The 19,092-nt window shown below is 42.1% G+C and overlaps 1 protein-coding gene and 1 long non-coding RNA gene across 8 annotated transcripts in view; one reads left to right on the top strand and one right to left on the bottom strand.

The window, feature by feature from the left end:
• The window catches only part of LOC128081578 (uncharacterized), a 42,342-nt gene that overhangs the window by 16,103 nt on the left and 7,147 nt on the right, over positions 1-19,092 (top strand). For 5 of the 6 annotated variants that reach the window (XR_008207256.1, XR_008207255.1, XR_008207260.1 and 2 more), the window contains one exon: positions 18,979-19,090. The exons of the other annotated variant lie outside the window; for it this stretch is intronic. This is a non-coding gene — a long non-coding RNA (uncharacterized LOC128081578). The remainder of the gene's footprint in view (positions 1-18,978; positions 19,091-19,092) is intronic. 6 annotated transcript variants of the gene reach the window in all.
• Positions 9,510-19,092, bottom strand: part of GABRP (gamma-aminobutyric acid type A receptor subunit pi) — a 28,121-nt gene continuing 18,538 nt past the window's right edge. The window contains exons 6-12 of one of the 2 annotated variants that reach the window (XM_052684924.1): positions 18,202-18,269; positions 17,549-17,766; positions 16,513-16,595; positions 14,186-14,323; positions 12,906-13,058; positions 12,253-12,446; positions 9,510-11,598 (exon numbers count right to left, since the gene is read on the bottom strand). In XM_052684924.1, the coding sequence (XP_052540884.1) occupies positions 11,284-11,598; positions 12,253-12,446; positions 12,906-13,058; positions 14,186-14,323; positions 16,513-16,595; positions 17,549-17,766; positions 18,202-18,269 (1,169 nt within the window). In that variant the 3' untranslated portion in view covers positions 9,510-11,283. The remainder of the gene's footprint in view (positions 11,599-12,252; positions 12,447-12,905; positions 13,059-14,185; positions 14,324-16,512; positions 16,596-17,548; positions 17,767-18,201; positions 18,270-19,092) is intronic. The other variant, XM_052684925.1, reaches the window with a different exon arrangement.

Raw genomic sequence — 19,092 nt, 5'->3', positions numbered from 1 at the left:
CTTGGAAAAGAATGAATATACATGCCAATGTATCACATATACATATCTTAACTTTTTAAATGTAAAACTAGTGCACTTGATTTGTCAAGTCATCCCGTATGTATAATTAGGAATAAAGGAATGCTGCTAACACCACATTGGAGACTGTTCTCCCCAGATTTCAGATGACACATGAAATGTGATGTGAGGGCTGTAGAACATCAGTGTACCAAGAAGTACTTTCTGTGCCCCAGCATTTAAGAAACCCATCATAAATATCCTTGAAAATATTTTGTGCATTATGCAGTAACGTAATCTGAGTTCTTGGTGGATCCACCTACAAAATAAGAAGTGGGCATACCTGAGGCCTTACTTGAGCAGCTGCCACTTAGTAATGACTCTGCAGCTGAAAGTTATTTTGGCCACTGATTCCTGAATTCACCTGGGAGAAGCTGTGAAGGGAGGGGGTGAAATAGTGTGGTACAACATAATACATGAGGTACACACTGACACCTACTAAAATGTCTTCCATAAGCAATGCCAGCTGTGATGAATTGAAAACAGTGCTGTAACTCCCTACTACCTAGGATGGATATGTGACAGAGTCTGAGCAAATGGGAGAAAGGGAGAAGCAAGGAAAAAGAGGTGGATGCGCAGCCTGGTTTGAGTGGCACATCCGAGGCACTGTCACATCTAGTTCAGTAAGAAGATACCCATTATTTCAATTTGTCTTTCAGCCCTGAAACTTGCTTTGGTGGAAAAAAGCATTGAGAATTAAGTCCTGAATTATCATAATTCTAAATTTCTCCCTGGCTCCAAAACAAAACACAATCAGCAATAGATCAACATTGCTGGTGAAACAGCAAGACCAGCACTGCAGTCTAGTCTCCATTTTGCTGTAAGTGAATTGTTAAGGAAATTGTATTCCTATTCATTTCCTGCTTTCTTCTTGGGGCCAGCGTTATGCTAAGCTGCTGAGTTGTATGGCTTTATTCTACTTTGCATAGTAATAGGTGAGGTACATGGCTGATGCAATTTGAAATCCTGTTGCTAGTGATTCCTGAAGTACTTCTTTTTCAAGCAAAATGTGGTTCAGATCTTCATTTGTATTTATTTGTATCAGCAGGAATTTTTCGTAACTCAGGGTTTCTGAAGTTGGTTCCTACCAGACTGTCAGATCTGTTTTCTACACAGACACACACAGGAACCGTGCAAGGAATAATGGCAAAATACCAAGTAATGAAATTCCCTTCTATTCCCTGAATCCTGCAGTGGTACCTCTTGTTAAACAGTTGAAGTTGAGTTTCAAAACTTCAGTGTTCCATCTCTTAGAATGCATTAAGAACCCATGTTTGAGGTTTCTTAGCTGACTCAACATGTTTCTAACTGGGAAACCTTACACATTATTGCACACGCACATAAAAGAAGCATTAAAGAAGATGACTGTCATGCTGGGTAGCAGCAGATAAGAGATAGCTATGCCACTGAGTATGCGTATTATCCCACACTATACACCAATCTCATAGCATAATTTTTCTCCTTTAGTTTTCAACATTGAGCTTCAGTTACGGCGTTCAGCTCTTTTGAAAACAGAATTTGTTTTCATAGAAATGAGTGGCAAGTGGTGGAAAGTAATGATGACAGATTAGCCAAAAATAGTTGGATGCTGTTTGTGGGCTCCCAGCAGAAATGCTGACTTGCAGCAATACAGGCAATCCGGGGATCTCCAAGCATGTTCTTTGGTGCTGATCCTATTTGCTGACACGTTGCTTTCGTGAATCTCATCATTAGTGCTGTAAGCACATGAAGAATAAGTTAATTCTACTGTAACGTGATTATTAAATCCATTAATCAAAGGCAGGATATCCGTAATTAACTTATTCTCCAGCATCAAGTAAATGATTCTACTGTGAGCTTTAAGAAAGCAATTGTTCACAAATATGCAAACATACAGTGGGGCTATTAGACTATAAGGCTTGTGTAATTGTATAATTAAATTATAAATTTTGCATATTTTAATAACATAACATATATTTTAATTATGATCTTTGCAAGGTTAAAATGGGAGATCATTATTTTTGCTTATTTTTAGTTCTTACATCCCACTTAGTAAAAAAATGAAAAATAAAATTCATGTCTGATTCCTGCCTGAAAGCTGGCTGTGTTCATCTCAGGCGTAGGCAGGGCTTTTGTTGACTCATTAGATCTGTTTCTACCAGTGGTTGCCTACAGATTTTTGCTGTGTCACACTTCAGCATCATCACTGCTGGTACTGTAGGCATTCAAGTTTCAACTTGCAGTAACAGAAGAAGTGCCTGCTGGCACTGTTCAAGCACCAAAAGCTTGGGTTGGATTAATGCAGGTTTACTGACTCTTTTTCACACAAATAAGTCTGAAAATTCCCTTACTCAAGATAGTCTTTCCTTCCAAGGGGGCAAATACTTCAAGGGTTCTTTTCAAGTCCGTTTCACTTCTCTGCTATGGTTTAAGAAAACCAAACTTCTGGAAGCTTTGTAGTTTTACTCAGAAATACTTGAGATTCCTATCCTGTAAGAGGAAGGTGATAATAGACAGATTTAGAGAATCAGCACTTAGTAATAAAGTGTTTTTCTGATGTCATTCTTTGGAAAGCTGAGTTGTAGTGAGGAAACTTCCACAGAAAATATCACAAGGGCACTTTCTTGTATATCTTGCCCACAGTTCCAACTTAACTTTTATCCGAATACAATACAGAACCGCCATTCTTCTTTTGGGGGAGGAAGCACAAAGGTTTGCTTCTGTCTTTTCCACCTTCTGCCTTAATTTTTGAGGAGAGCTAAAGGAAAGCCTCTCCACGTTTTGCACAGATCTCAGTACATTCAGGTGGCAAGCTTTATTGCAGCTGATGCTGCAGTTGGGTGTGGAGTTGAACTTGTGTGTCAAAAGCAGTTGCTGTCTACATAGGTGGTGAGACAACAGGGCTATCAGGTATAGTGGAGCTTCAAAGACACCAGAGCATAGGGGAAGCCCTACTAACCCTTCACAAAAGAGCAAACAAAAACTGAAAAGCCCAAGAAAGGCTTAGCCTACCAGCTACAAGCCTTGGGGCAGAGAGAAGACAATGGAAGTAGGTAAGGTCCTGGTAAGCACAGCATGTCCCAGCGTTGAGGGTGCAAACTTGCTTTCCCATGTCAGCTGGGTGACAGCGCTCTTCTCACTCCACTTTGGGTGTAACTCACTTTCAGCAGTGTGTTTGAAGACTGGCCTGATCCTTACCCCTGACCTACCACAGAATTGTTCCAAACGCTTAGAGAGGGGCTGGAAGAAGAAAAAACAAAAAACCAAAACCAGCATGGTGGTGTCTTAAGGAAATACTTTGAGGTACTTCCACCTAACAAAGACTTGAGAAGTATTATTAGCTCAGAGGGGCAGATGTGCTTAAGCATACTTGTCCCCTACAAGAGAGGCAGCGAGTGGATACAAGAGCTGGTTGGAGCCCAAAGATGGCACTGCTGATGATACGAGTTGCCTGTACCTGGAGTTCCTAAAAAGAGCAAACCAGTCTTTGTTGTGAAAGTCTTCTTTAGAGAAGGAACTCTAAAACTTACAGAAATGAATACAGAGTAATTTTTCCTTGGCAGCCTTAATGTTAATGGGTATGACAGTTTGCCTTGTCCAGTTTATATAAGAGCAGCTGATACAAGATGACTTCATAGCTGGATATTTATGAGAAGTTTCATTTCAAATAATATAGTTTTTGCCTCTGGCAGTGCTGTGGTTTAGCCCTGTTATTACTGAGAACTAAATCTTTAGGATATTCTAACTATACCTGCAGGGCCTGTTTGATCTACCCAGCAAAGTTAATATTTTCCAAAGCAATGGAAACTTTATAATGGAAAGTCTCATTAGCAAAAACTACCTATCCCTAAAAGCAGGCAGAGGGAGGAAACTTTGGAGGTTTTCTTTCACCTTCAGAAGGGATATGCATGCTGTGTGTGCGGAAAGAGGCTTTGATCTGGGGCAGAATAGGTACAAGGAGTTACACAGCAGCAGGGGGCAAGAAGCTGTAAGAAGCTGAGATGGCAGGAGGAAACTTTGGTGTGGGTAGGCACAGCAGCAAAGCCTGAGACAAACTGAGGGGCAGCACTTACCACTGGAAGAAAGTCTGGGAGCACAGGTGTTTCCTCTGGCTGTTCTGATCCCTGCTGTGCTCAGGACTTCGTGCACTGCCTACTGACAAACAGGTGTGTGTAGCTGGATGGCAGGGATGCTCTTCTCTCTTCTTCCGAGATCACTCCTCACCAATTTCTCTCATGGACTACTGTGTAGTAAGTTCCTAGAAAGCAAGATCCCTATGGTACTCATTACATGCAGATAGCAGTGCAGGGAGCCTCAAAGTCCTGAAGCTCAGAGCCAGGGTCAAACCAAAGGCCTCCCTTCCCCAGAATCTGAACAGTAGCCAGATAAAGCCTACCTGCTTTGTAAACGCAAGTGGGGAAGTGCATATCATGGCCACAAGTTGTATCAGAGGAGGTTTAGGTTGGACATAAGGAAGAACTATTTCTCTCAGAGAATGGTAGGCACTGGAATGGCTGCCCAGGGAGGTGGTGGAGTCACCATCCCTGGCAGTGTTCAAGAGGTGTCTGGGTGACGTGCTGCGTGATGTGGTTTAGTGCTTGTGATAGCAGTGGTGATGAGGAGACGGTTGGACTGGATGATCTTATAGGTCATTTCCAACCTTGTGATTCTATGATTCTATATGCAAAGAACTTGGTCTCAGCCTTTCCAGCAAGGCCTTTCTTTCCTGCTGCATCTTGTCAGGAGCTCCTTGGGAAATACTGCTCCCTGCTGCATCTGCCTGGGCCACCCAGGCTGAAGGGACACTCACCTGCAGGTTCTGTACCAGCACAGACCCACACCCTTCACTCAGTGTTTCAGTAATGCTTACAGTCTGAGGCTGGAATGGAGCAGGGCTAGGAGTAGGGACTTGCCAAGCCTTGGAAACCTTGCACTAGTCCCAGCTACTTTCCTCTCTTGTTTCTGAGGGTCACAATAAGCTGGGTAGCTTATCTGTGATAGCTTTGCACATCTGTTCCTAATGAAAGGCATGAAATCTAGAACAGTGAGGGGAATATGAGTAAAAAATATGCATGAATTAAGAGTTACGTCCAAAAGCCTGAGCCTAATTTAAATCAATAGCCAGACTCCCAATAACTTAAATGGGCTTAGGATTTCAACCAGCCTTTTTTCTTTTTTGCTTAGCTGGCTTCCTGTTTGAGTTGGCAGGGCAAATGGTCTTTGTCCCTATCCAGCAGGGTGTACTTCAGTTTGTGTTTTTGTAGTTGAGGCTGATGAAACACTCTTAGAAGTTTCAGTTTGTTCTAACCAGCGTGGCTAGAGATAGTGAGCACAAACATCTTGCATGCACTGAAGTCAGAATGGTTTTGCTACAATGGATGTCTGAAATCACAAGAGGAGATTTCCTATTAGCTGGAAAACTCTGCTTATAGGAAATGCCACTTTAATGGCACCTACCGATACTGCAGGTGTGTATTGCTCATTATGAAAGCAGAGTGAAAAAGAAAGGTTTGTAGAGCATGATGGTATAAGAGTGTCTGACTCCTCTACCACAGTGTTATGAGGAAACAGAACTGCTCCTTTTTTCAGGCTTTCAAGGTAGGCTGTGTGGGGGAAAGCCAACTGAAAACAGGAGGACGTCTCTGGGAAAATCTGAACTGGTTGTCTAAAAGCAAAACTCACTGCCACCTTTGGAAGGAAAAAAAATATTTCTAAGATACATTTTAGGTTGGCAAAAGTCTAAAACTCTATAAATTAAGGGTTGAACAAGCCTTGCAATTCTGAACTGGTGGGAGAACTTAGTCCTACAGCAACGACCAGAGATTGCTGTGGTCTCATCCTACTTTCAGAGCTTTAATTCCACATGCTGTGAAGTTTGGGATTTGTTTTTTGGGTCTTTCAATACAATAAAGTATAAATTTTTAGTAGCATAGTATTTTATTCTATGCTCTGTAAAACAAATTAACTAAAAAAAGCATGGAAACAAATACAGGCCATTTCCTTCCAAATACTCCCTTCTGTAATATGGAGGGCCTGTACAGTGTGACTGAATATAAAAGCCCACAACATGCTGGGCAAAAAAACCCAAAGAGACAGCTTCTAGATTCACAGACCTCCAGGGCAGCATGCTGTCAGGTTCTGCCTCTGGACATCTCAGTGCTGAGCAGATGCAACTGCCTGGTGCACCCAGCTGCAATGCTGATGGGACTCAGCAACCTCTCTGCGCTGAAGTTCTCTGCTGAATCAGAACTGTGCCAGTACACTCACAACTTTGCTTACAGTCTGGAATCTTCATGTAGTACGCTGTCATTGCACAAAGGCCTTTCTTTTTGGTGGTGAGAAAAAGTCATTTGTACCTGTAATGCTATGATAATAGCAGGGTGGTAAAGCCTTTAGCTACAGCAAATGAGAACAAGCCCAAATGTAGCAGCCATGGACTTAGAAATGAAGGTAGAGAGCTGCTTACCTTTGAAAGACCTCAGGAAAGCAGGGATCTCCAGCAAAAGATGCCCTCACTGCCAACCCTTAAATGATACCTGGGGAGAGATGGATCCTGGCTTCACCCCTTCCAGTTACTCAGGTGCATTGCTGGCAGAGCTCCCCTGGGATGGCCCTGCCTTCCCACCAGGTGCTCAATCACTGCTTCAGGTTGTGACTTATCATTTCCACTACAATACCTAAAATTTAATTTGCTTTCCTTCTCTGAGTTTACAGTTCATAAGTCTTCTGTTAATACTGCTTATCAGGGGGGGATGATCACCCATATGTTAGCTTTGTATGAATACTTTCCAAATAAGGATTTATTGTTTGCAGTCAAAAGCATCTGCATTAATCCAACCAAGAAAATTAGACATAACAGATTTCTTATTCCAACCAAAGCAGCTTGCAGTTCAAAACTGAATTCTCTTGGAGTGCTCCTCTAGCATGACAACTAAAAAAGAGTTTTAGACAAAAGGAACTTTCAGAAGAACTGTACTGTTTAGGACACAGAACTCAAAAGTAAGAAAGGAAACATTGCAGTATTAATTACAGACTTAATACTCACCTCAAATTTACAAGAAGCTTGTTGTCTGATCCTAGATATAACACTAGATCATAATTTAAAACAATGAATACAGAAGTTATTTCAGTGAGAATTTGTAGTGAAACTGTGCTAATTACCAACATTATACAGCTTTTCCAAGCAAAGATGGTTTTCAGGCTAGCTGTGTGCTGTGACACTAAATGCCAGAAGCAAATAAGATTTCTGCTACTCATTCATTGAATGGGTTTGAGGTGGAATTAACCTTTTAAAAATGCAAGCAGCAGATGGTAGTGTTTGTCTATAGAAATACCTTTCAGATATCATAATGAAAGCCACGTGTTCTGAAACAATAGGATTCCTCAGCTGAACACATCCTCCTCCTCAAAATGCAAGAATCATCTCAATCTCAAGCTGGTGGCTGCTGCAGCACAGGACCTGCTTGTGCTGGGGTGAAGAGGACACGAGAGGAGATGGGAAAAACAAAGGTGGGGGATGTGGAAGGAAGCAGAATGATGCTGGATGCAAAGATGATTTGTATCTATCACTCAGTTACTCTCTAACATGCACGTTGGCTCTAGCAAAGGTCTGCAAACAGGCTGTAATAATCTGTTCTAGCCCTCCTCTGTAGTGCAGTGGTTTCATATTTTAAACTAGGCACATAATCCCAAAAATACTTGATGCTGCTGTGGCTAGACTGCCTTTGGTCCACACTAGCTAGGACAACTCTACATAGCATACTCTAAGGCATAATTTTTCTCTGGGTTGCACCAAATACAAGCATTTGCATCACCTGAAAGCAGCATGTTTTCCTGTGGGTCTTTTTCAACCTAAAAGATTCTATAAATACATTCACAACCTTTTCTCTGCAAAGGCTCAAAGAGCATGTTTTTAAAAAAATAGAATTCCAAAATGTATAGCTTCAGAAAATACTCATAAGGAAAGGTTGCAACGAACCAGGCCATCACTGCAAAATCATCTCAGAAAAAGCAGGTAAACCTTTTCTTTCACACGTTTCCATTTGGCCAAGAGCACAATCAAACTGGCATTGTGATGGAACAGGGAACATTAGGGGTGGATCTTGGTCCACTGGCTCCAGATCTGTGGTGCCAGTGCTGTCAGGCAGATGTAGTCAGTGGGAGATGAAACAGCTCCCAGCTCAGCTCATTACCTTAGAGACCAGAGATCTTTCAGAGAACGGGCAGCTGCTCAGAACTCCTCTTGTTCCCTATGAAGCGTACAACAAGGCTGACCCCTTAAGCAAACCAGAGCCTGTGTGCAGAGCTTACCTGTGGCTTTGCTCTCACCAGCAGGGTACATGTTACATAGCAGTCCTTTGTGCAAAAGGAAGATTTCCATTTGATGTCTGTCAGGGTAGCAGAGCTTACCTTAGCATACCAGCAACACAGGAATTGCTCTGTATTATACACCTATCAGAATATGAAAGTCTCCCATCTTGAACTTAGTGGTGCTTCTAGCTTATATTAGACAACACCTGAAAGGGACAGGAAAGACAGGATCTTGCAGTGCACCGTCCTGACCACTTTGAAGAACAAAATGGGCTCCTGCTGGTCATCTGTCTCTGCCAAGAACCACATGTGGGACCACAGCAACACCAGCAATAACACGGGACTACTCCAGGGTATTGGGGAAGTTGAGTTGACTTGCTTCACTATAAAATGTGCAATTGCAAAATATTAACTTTGGTCCCTCCAATATGCCCAATGTACTGCAGTAGGAGCACAGGCAGCTTACTTCATCTTATACTTCTGCTATCTTTTCCTTGCTGAGAGTAGGTTTGACTGCTGACAGTCCTCAGGACCACCCTGCGGACAGGCCACAGACTTAGGACCTCATGCTACAGCAGCCAAACACGTGGTGTATTATTTATAAAGGCCATTGCTAGAAGTAAAATTACAGCAAATAAAGCAGGAACCCATATTTCTATATACTGAGGTTTTTTTCAAGTTAGATGTTTCCTTTGTCTACTCCATTGGCTCCTTAGTAACACTTTCGTATGGTACTGAAAAAAAAATCCTTCTCTTACCACTTTCTTTCCCTCCCTCCATGCGGTTACAAAATCAGCAGATAGAGCTGACACTTTCCAAGACAACGTGCCTTTCACTTGGCCCAGTCTGTGCATGACACTCTGCTGCACAGATGTGTAACTCAGAACCAGCCCTGAGCAATCTCAAAGCCACAGAAGAATAAAAAAGTAAAGTAAAAAAGCAGCATCTATTGACAGCAAGCATTGAGAGTGGCAGCTCAGGCAACTCATACGTCTTCTGCCATAATGTACAAAGAAATTCCTTCTGTTAACATTAATATTTGGCAGCTGTTACGGAGTGCACAAGGGCATTTTAGTTAGGTTTTAAAGAAAGAAATTGACAAAGAAGGCAATGATTTTTTTCTTTTTTTCTTTTTTTTTTTAATAGAGGATCTCTCTGCGGGTTTGTGTTCATATCACCAATATTCACTTTATTACATTTTATGGAATGGAGTTTAAATGCCAGTATATACAAGCCAACATTTCATTATTAGAGTTTGTGTTTATTCACTTGCCACTCTAAGGCTGTTCCCCTTTGTCTTTTTGTGCTGCTCTTTGTAAAATCTATGATTTATGAATATGTGGCTTAGATCCTCCACAATATAGCGTGGTGAGGTGGTTCAATAACAAGTTATTAAAGTTAAAAAAAATAATCTATAGTTTCACGTGCTTTGCCCACCTCCTATAGCAAGTCCCAGTAAGACTCATGCAGGCATGAGACTAGAATATGAACTGCCTGCTGAGACCTCATTCAGCCCAAATTCCTGCTGACTGGCAGCCACTACAGTCAATTACTTTTTTGCCTATGAAACTGCAAGACTATACCCTCAAAGCAATGAAAGTTGCATAAATTAAAAAGGAGGGAAAAAAGCATGCTACGCACATTGATTTTAAACTTGGGAAATGAAGACCCTTCCAATAGTCTGAAGATACATAGTACCAAGTGCCATTTGGTTCCCAAATATTTAGCATTTGAAGGATGTGCCTCATATTTATTTCTATTGCTAGCTGCAGTGTAAGTAAAGCCAACTGGCAGTTTCCAGGGCCTGCTTAAGATATGAATTTCTGCAGAAACTTAACGTTTTTTCAGACTTAAACAGAAAGGAAAAAGCTGATTTGGATCACTGTGCCTTTTAGCCCCACTCATGGATTTTTCACCCAACAGAACTGTTGACTCACCACAGCTGCAGAGCCATATATAAGGAGGGACAGCAAACTGGCCACTTCTGCATGACTGGCAGGAAACAAGAGCTACTTATAAGAGTGAAAACTGAAGGCACTCTCCAGAATGAAAATCAATCTATTTGTGAGGAAGACATAGAAGGGAGTGAAGTCTGCTCAACTGTAGCACAACAGCCAGCAGCACAACAGGGAAAGCATGAGATGCTTTATAAAAGGCTTTTGTTGCCTGTAGACCCTGTACCCAAATCTGTGGGGAAAAAAAAAGCAAAAAACAAACAACAACAACAAAACACCTTTACAAATGAAGAGCCCATCCATCTGTCTCACAGATCTGTCTTCAGCAAATGAGGATTACCTCACCAAGTCTGCCAGGTATTAAAAACAGCAAGGCATAGCACTTTGCTGCTGCCAGCATCACTGAAATCACTGCTCTGGTGCTGCATCACCCCTGGGGCAGGGAAGCGCCATGCGCGGGAGCCATTCCTCTGCGCACAGCACACTGCTGCCTTTGGGTTCACTTTCTTGAACAGAGGAGCTATTGAGATGGCAGTCACAGTCCCTCTGTTACTGTTATGTCTGGCAAACACAGAAGAACAGCTATAATCGTATATCCTCATAAAGATCTAAACTAGAAGGTTCCAGTCCACTTCAGGTTATCAGGATAATTTTGCTACCTCTGGTAATCTGTGGACTGCCACATGCAGTCCTACATATCCATCCCTAGCCAAAGAGGCTGGATGTTGGAATGAAGAGCCCATACCAGCCAAAAGCCCAGCAAAGCCACTCAGCGGGACAGGCAAGTGTCCAGAGTCACTGTTGCTAATGCTGAAGCATGAAGGCTTTGTATCTCACATACCCCACCCACTCTTTTGCTCCAGACCTCAGGAAACACAGAACATTTTGTCTGTGCTTCACTGAGGATTCACAGAGATTAGATAGCTAGATGACCATTGGCAGGATTCCTTTCCCACTAAGAGAACACAAAAACCCACTCCTGCTAAAAATATAAATAATAAGCCCAATAAAACACATTGACCAGCATAAAAAACAATGGAAAAAGCAATTTGGAGTAGTGGTCTACATTACTGGGGTTCTGAATTGTGAAATAACCGATAATCCTGTACATTTTGTTTCTCAAGAAGCATTTGATTTTCTCGTGAGTTTTCATAGTCAAGTCACTGCAGTTAATATTATCACTGGAAATCTCAATGCCTGTAAAACCAATTTGCTGCTTATAGCTGGTGATGGAGCTGCTGAGGATTCCAGTGATGTTGATTTCTTCCTTTTCTTTAGTAAGTTCATTTGCAGGCCCCTAAGAAACAAGAGTATACAAACCAGTTATACCACAGTTGTAAGGTTTGGCTTCTTCTACAGAGGAAAAGTATCAATAAATAAGGAGACCATAGGGATAAAGATGTAAACACACAGCTTCATATGTGTTCATCAAAAACCCCAATATTCAAAGCTAATTTCAGAGTCCCACAGCTGTACATTCTTCCACTGCTTTATTTCTAGACGGTTTTAGTTCTTTAAAGAAATCTAATTCTTGACATGGCTGAGCAACCCAGCGTCCATCTTCTTCAAGGCCTTATGGGCCAGACATGGCAATCTGTCTCTCTTCACTTCTACACAATAAATAGCTGGAGAAACCACCAGGGACATGGGGTAGCTCTTTCATTTCTGTCAGGATTTGTATCCTTGCTGACCACTGGGCTATTGTCATATGTGAATATTTCATGTCTTCCACTAAAGCAGATTGCTTTGAGCAATTCACTCCAGGCCTAGGTATCTTCCATAATCACTGCTGTTGCATTTGTTGCACACAAAAAAATTACGTTTAGTGGCAATTAGGAGAAGCAGCTGTGAGCTGTACCCATAGCAGGAAGAACAGTCGCATGCAGTTAATAAAAGACTAATTATTGTTCATCTGAGATAACGATTTTTGTTCTGGTAGATCAGACTTTACCTCTCGAGGTGTTTTAGCTGTATGTTTTTGTGATGAGCTGTAGTGAGCCACTGCATATTCCACGAGGGCACCAAAGATGAAGGTGAAGCAGATGCCGAGGTAAACATCAATGGCCTTAATAAAACAGTTGGTTTTTGAAAGCGAACTTCGTGAGCCGATCATCAGAGTTGTCATGGAAAGCACAGTTGTTACTCCTTGAAAAGCACAAAAGACCTTCTCACACAGACACTTAGGAAAAGGCTTGGCCTATCCTCTATCCCTGTACCCAGTAGTGGGAGCAGCGTCACTCTGCTGCTATACAAAAACAAGACATCTTCTCTTAGCAGATCCATCAACTGAACTGCAGTTAGCAGCACTAGCTACTAGCTTCACAGACATTCTCCCTGCTTTTGACAGCTTGGCTCTGACAGGTACTTCACTTTTACTTTCCATTTTTTCAATTAATAATAATGAAAAAAAAAAAACCAAAAACTTCCCTCCACCAAGGCTCATTAGGAAGAACGTGTGCTCTGTCCTTCACTGTAAACCTACCAGGAGCCAGTAAAGGCAGAATGTGAGCAGATTGTTGAAGCAGAGACTCAAGAAAATTACCATCTATCCAGCCATCAGAGGCACTCCTTGCCTGCTGAAATCTCCCTTTCTCAGGCACTCACCAATGCAGGTCCTCGCAGGCACTGAATCCAGCGTGATCCAAAAAGAAACCCAGGACAACATAACAAGCAGAGTAGATGGCACGTAGGTCTCCAATATAAAATAAAGGACATTTCTTCTCAGCTCAAACTGCAGTATCAGTCGTGGGTAACTGCCTGTTCACAAAAGGGAGAAACAGTGATCGTGAGGAGATTTCCAAGGACCCTAAGCCTGAAATGGGGACTCTGCAGCACCATTCAGCGGAGCCTCACTGAGATCACAGGAGATGCATTGCTTACAGAAGCTTGACTCCTTGCCTCAGAAATGTTTCTTATCTAACATATCCTAGACAAAAGCACATGCACACACAATGCATGGTTTGCAGTGGGGCTCCTAAACTTAATCCACACTGGGAATATTTTAATCCAGTGTTATAAGTCAAAGTAGAGAAAGGCCAGTACTCTTTTCTATTCTCTTTTTCAGCACAGCGTATTTTTTCCCAAGAACTACTTTGGAGGGCCACTGCCAAATTCATTCTTATCTGATGGCCGAGAAATTAAACAAAAGATCTTCTTTTGATTTCAGCATGCTTTGGTTCATGTCCCAAAGCATCCCATCATCTTATCATCACAGGGATTTACATCCCCTTTATTCATTAGTAATTTGTGATCTTTGGTAACTGTGTCTTTTTGCACTCCAAAAAATTTCAGTCTATTTTTTTAAAAATCAGCTTGTCTTTATACTGACATAAGGATTTAGGAGCTGGACCGTAAGTATTTTCAGGAGATATTTCTGCTGTTTAAACAGTAGCTCCCTTTGAAGCGTGGAAACAAAAAACACGTTGTTCTTTGGCTGTGTACGCTACAGTAAACAGAAGAAAACCCATCGTTTATAAAACCTGGCCATTTTGAGGAAGACTTGCCCCTTCCCTAACATCTGAGTGAACAAGAGAGTATTTACGCTGAGTTCTGCTGCACAGAGGGATCTAAATCCATCAAAACAATGGAATTGTCAGTTAGGAAGAAAGTATATTTTGAAGGTTTAATTCAGGCGTCTGTGGAGGAAGACACTGAGAATTTCAAGAAAACTGATTAAGTGAATGTAAAATATTAAAAGATTCATCTTTCCATCCCACAGAATATCCTGATTGCAGTGAACTGGATTTCACTTTCTTCCCATCTCTTTGTACAATTAAGTTTTGCTTGAGGTTTCTTGAGTCAAACTGCAGTAGTCTGTAGAAGAGAGGGGAGATGAGAGGGGAGATATTTAGGGTTTTTCTGGCTTTTCTCCTTCACTGCTTTACCCGTTTCCTGCTGTGACTTTGAGATGAGGGTGTAGTAACGTTCCACTGTGTACTGAGAGAGCCGCAACTTTTCTATGCCGTGGACAGAGTCATTTCCTCTCAGCCACGTGAAGATGACATCATTTTCATCATATCCCCCTACAGAGAACAAAGACTGGTATTACTGCGGTCACCCAATAATGCCCAGCTGTTGCTCTGCCTTCCCCATTGGGTGGGAGCAGAAACGTCACCTCCACATTGTAGGCTGCACAAAGACCCTCTCACTGCATCAGCTATTGGTGGACGCTGGCTCTTCCTTTTGCTTGTGTGTTTTCAGTCTGCTGGTTTTGATTTGACTTAGGAACACACATCATTGTGAGTGATGCACAACATGAAAGAGTGCAGAGAACCCGTTTCAGACATCTTCGTTGTGTATTTTAAATTATTTTAACGTTGTTAAAGATTATTTAACATTCGTGGCATCCCCAGATCGATTGCCCAGAGCAGGATAAAACTACTGCAGCGATCTCAAGCCTTGAGCATAATCCTTTTGGTCACATAAGGTGAGCAGAGGATTGCAACAGTTAAAAAAACCTAAAACTAAAACAGAGTACAGATCGCATTGAGCCCCCTACCAGGTTGAAGAAGCACATTGCTCTGGCCCATCTATTCAACTGCTTCAGAATATCAGAAAAGGTGTTCTTATTTGAGAGTGTGGAGCTCAGACTCTCACGCAGTTATAAACCAGGCTCTTCTGACTACGTGTTGCCCAGGTCTCTTTACAAGTAAATGTATTTAGTGCTTAGGTAACACTGAATTCCTGCTCCAAAACACTGGGATAGATGAGATTAACAGTCCGTGTTCTTATCAGAACAGCCTACATACATACATGCACTGGCTGCAAAATTGCTCCAGGAACATAAGCGATGGCATCACACAATGTCAGGTTACTTCATCCCATACTCCAGTCTGAGGGATGAAGCTTGTACTCAGGCATCAGCTAGCCATTCACTTCAACATTTTACACTTAATTGAGGAAAAAAGCCTATCAATCTCACTGACTTGATTCTTTTTTTAAGTGCCCTTCTACAGGAAAATGAGTAGGGATGCCTTCATACTGATAACGACCTGTTCATCCTCGTAGAAGGAATAAGATGCAGTTGCAGTTCTACTTTTACCTAATTGTGGTGTTTTATTTTGTTTTTTTTTTTAATTAGATACAAATTACCAGAGCTTGAGTGTGATGAACTCATACAGTATGTGTCCAGGGTATGAATCCCTATGTAGAATCATAAGCACGTGACTGCTGAAAATTTCTAAACAGTTTTATAAATTGTGATTAATAAGGAAAATTTTATAATAAATGATAAACTGTTGTTAATTCATCTGGCAAATGTTTAAACAGCATTATTTCTGGGCACTTATCCTAGCGAAGCCTCCAGTGGGCAATGTGCATGTAATTTCATTGGAATTATGCAGCATGATGTAGGACCCAATCACGTTTAAAGCAGACCCAAACAAGCTATTCTTTAGCAGAAGAGGGCAATCATTATTATTTCAGGAGCTATTCTTTGTAATAAAGTTAACCACGGTGAACTAATATGATTTTAATGTGAAAGTAATATGTGCTTCCTTAGGTGCTTCACGCTGCAGCCCCAGAAATTTAATGTGCTCTTTTCAGCACTGAGATTTCAAGCATTTCCTTTTGTGACACAAAGTGGGAGGAAGTTGCTTGCTTGTTGCAGAGCTTCACAGATCCATAACAGCAGTACTGCTCTTGTTGAGCTCCTGGGAAAAGCCCTGTAGTATCCCAGGTTTTCTTTGAGCATTTACCTGTTCTTAGAGTTCTTAGCCAACTTTGCCACAGATGAACATTTAATTTAAGAGCAAAACTCACTGACGATTCCTTTTCTTGAGATCTGCAAGGCTGAGACTCCTCCTGCTGATAAGGGTCTCACCATCTCCATTACTGTAACAGGCGACCCTCACAGAGAAGGCTGGGCAGGTTTGGGAGGTACAGCAGGTTTCAGAAGCAATGTGGGAAGTTGTGCAGAAAGGGACCACATTTGGAAAACCAGCAACTAGTATTAAATTATTTCTATATAAAACTGAACAATTTACTCCTTGATAAAGATAGGATTTGTTACCACTTTTATTTTAATTGCAGTGGCAAAAGTCCTCTAATCTGTAGGTTACAGCACAAACATTTGAAGAATAACGAAAGAAAGTTGTTTTCTTTTGGACATTAATATTTGCTACTTCAGGAGCTCACTGTGATAAATGCAGATATTTAAGATGCATATTCAGTAGGAACAAACAAACATCCAGCCAGGTTTTGTTATACTTACAGCTCTCTAGCTGCAGTCTGCATGTCTGTGTGTCCATGGGATACTTTGACAGGTCCATGTTACAAGCAACAGTAGTAGTAATTCTGTAGGAGAAAGAACTCCAAAAATCACAATAAAAACATATAATGCAGTATTTCTGCCTTTCTCCTGTACTATTTCTACATAGCAGAGAAGACCACTGCAAGGATTCTGATTTGTCATTTAAGTCATTTTGATCTATAAAATGAAGGAGCTGCTATAATCAGAAAGAACCCTCCTTAAGATACACTCTCTGCAGCCATACTGATGAAAATGTAACCAAAAGAGGAATTTTGCCCTGCTGTGAGTAGGAGATGCAATGTAGATTCAAATGCTTCCATTGCTACTGTTAGCACCTACAAAGAAGTTACCCCTTGCCACCTGAGGCACAGTAACTAACTGCATGCACACCCTGGCTTGCTTCAGTGCAGAGGGTAAATGAATTCACTGCAAGTAAAGCTGCTATAAGCTGAAGTCACTGGCAGTTATGTTAAACTGGGAAGAGATAACACTAAGACCTCACACAGTTACAACATACATTTCCACAGTACACGTACACAAACACTTCTTGCTAAAGAGAAGAAATCACAGCTAAGTGGCATCAGATTAGCAAACAATTTCATCATAGAATGGCTTAGATTGGAGTAGGCCTTAAAGATCATGTAAGTTCTGACCCTCCTGCCATGGGCAGTGTTGCCAGCCATTAGACCAGGCTGCCCAGGGCCCCATCCAGCCTGGCCTTGCACATCTCCAGGCACGAGGCATCCATAGCCTCTCTGGGCTCTCCAGCACCTCACCACTCTGCGTAAAGAATTTGGTCCCCTCCATCTGTCCAACGGCAACAGGGCAGGGTCCACCACTATTAGGAGTGTATCACCCCAGTGCCTTTCTCACAGGTATGGCAGGGAGTTGCTCCACCAGGATCTCCTGCTCATGTTCCCTGATGCTCCTTAATCTCTGCATAATTCTGGAGATCTGTTCTAACCACCGTCATCGGGGAAGCCAAAGGTTGGTTTACCTTAAGGCGTACAAGATAGTGCCATTAGAGAACAATCTGATGAGGCGGTTCCCCACAGTGACATCATGCAGGAAGGACCTTTTTGACTCCACGATGTACGTGTCTGGTACCCAGAGCAATTCCACTAGACGAGCATCCAGCGTGAAGCTCTTGTTGCCATGAAAGACTAAGCGTGGGTCTGTCCAGCGCTGCCGCAGGTAGATGGTGGCTGTGTAATCCTGGGAAGAAGAAGAAGCAGGGGATGCACGTCCAGAACACCTGCATGCCATCAACTGTAGGCACATGCCACGTGTGACAAGGCACAATGCGTTTGTTTAACCCATCAAAGCTGAGCTCCAAATGCATGCAGTAGAACCAACAGGTCATCACAGTTTGATTATGTTTCCCACATACACTCTAAGATGATTTTTGTTTTTAGACTTTTTTTTTTTTTTAAACCAGCAGGGCCATCTCTTCACTAACAAGCCCATATTTCTATGGCATCCACATAACCTGCAGCTGTAGGAGAGCCCAGTTCTCCTCACACCCCCGAGAGGTGGTCACAACTAAAAGCAAAGCAGCTTGAATAGAACAGTTTCGGTGCTGACCACAAGGTAACATGAAAAGTCTCTCAAGCAGATTCTATTCTCTCTTATGCAAAATAATTCACTTACCATGTCACTCTCAGATATACTAGAAATACTTGCAATGTCCAGGCTCATTGCAATTTGAACAGGTTCTCCTGTGGAAGGAAAGAGAATGTAAGGTGCAGTAAATCCGCTGCCCAGCACAGGCACTGCTCCCAGCTACCCCAGCACACCGTGCTCTCTGAAACTGCAGAAACCAGAAGGACCAGCAGACACAGTGTCACAGGTAGTCCTGAATTCTGGTTGTCTACTTCCTATCCTCAACTCTTGAAATCCACCACCAGAGGGCAGCTGATGCACACGGATGGATGTCCTGCTCAGAGCATGGCTTGGTGCACTGCCTTCGGCCCCTGTGGTAACACAGCAATGCCTTTCTGCGTGGGACTTGCTCTAACTGCTTTTCCTCATCTCTTAATCACATGCAGGAAAGTCTATAGGACACTTTCTGAATTTCTTTCTGATTTAGAGGGTTTTGTGTTGTTGCTGTTATAGTTCTTTTGTTTGTTTCTGAAATGTTCCAAATCAAAAAAATATGTCATTTGCATAAAATATGTATATATATATTTTAATATAGCTGCCATTTACATCCTTCCTTCATTGTTAAACACCTAAAACTCTGGAGGAGGTCAAACCTGAACCTGACCGTTTGTATCGCATAGCTCTAGATGGCATAGTCTGGTATAATGTGTCTGTTATGCAATTTGGAAGCTTCAGTTTGCTTATGTGACAGGCTCTAGCAGAGCTGTTCTGTTCCTGCGTGAGACATTTTGTGCATAACAAGCTGCTAAATGCCGTGTTGTCTAGAAATGTACCACCATGGTCAGAAAAAGGAAGAAACTCAAAGCTGCAAAGAGCAGGAAGTCAGTCTGCAGGAGCTGCAACGGAGAAATGTGCAACTCCTGGAGAAAGCTGATAGGT

Source organism: Tympanuchus pallidicinctus, unplaced genomic scaffold, assembly GCF_026119805.1.
Source record: "Tympanuchus pallidicinctus isolate F22 unplaced genomic scaffold, pur_lepc_1.0 scaffold21, whole genome shotgun sequence".
In the NCBI taxonomy this organism is placed as follows: domain Eukaryota; kingdom Metazoa; phylum Chordata; class Aves; order Galliformes; family Phasianidae; genus Tympanuchus; species Tympanuchus pallidicinctus.
Note: the sequence above shows the minus strand (reverse complement) of the source record. Positions and strands in the feature narration are given on the sequence as shown.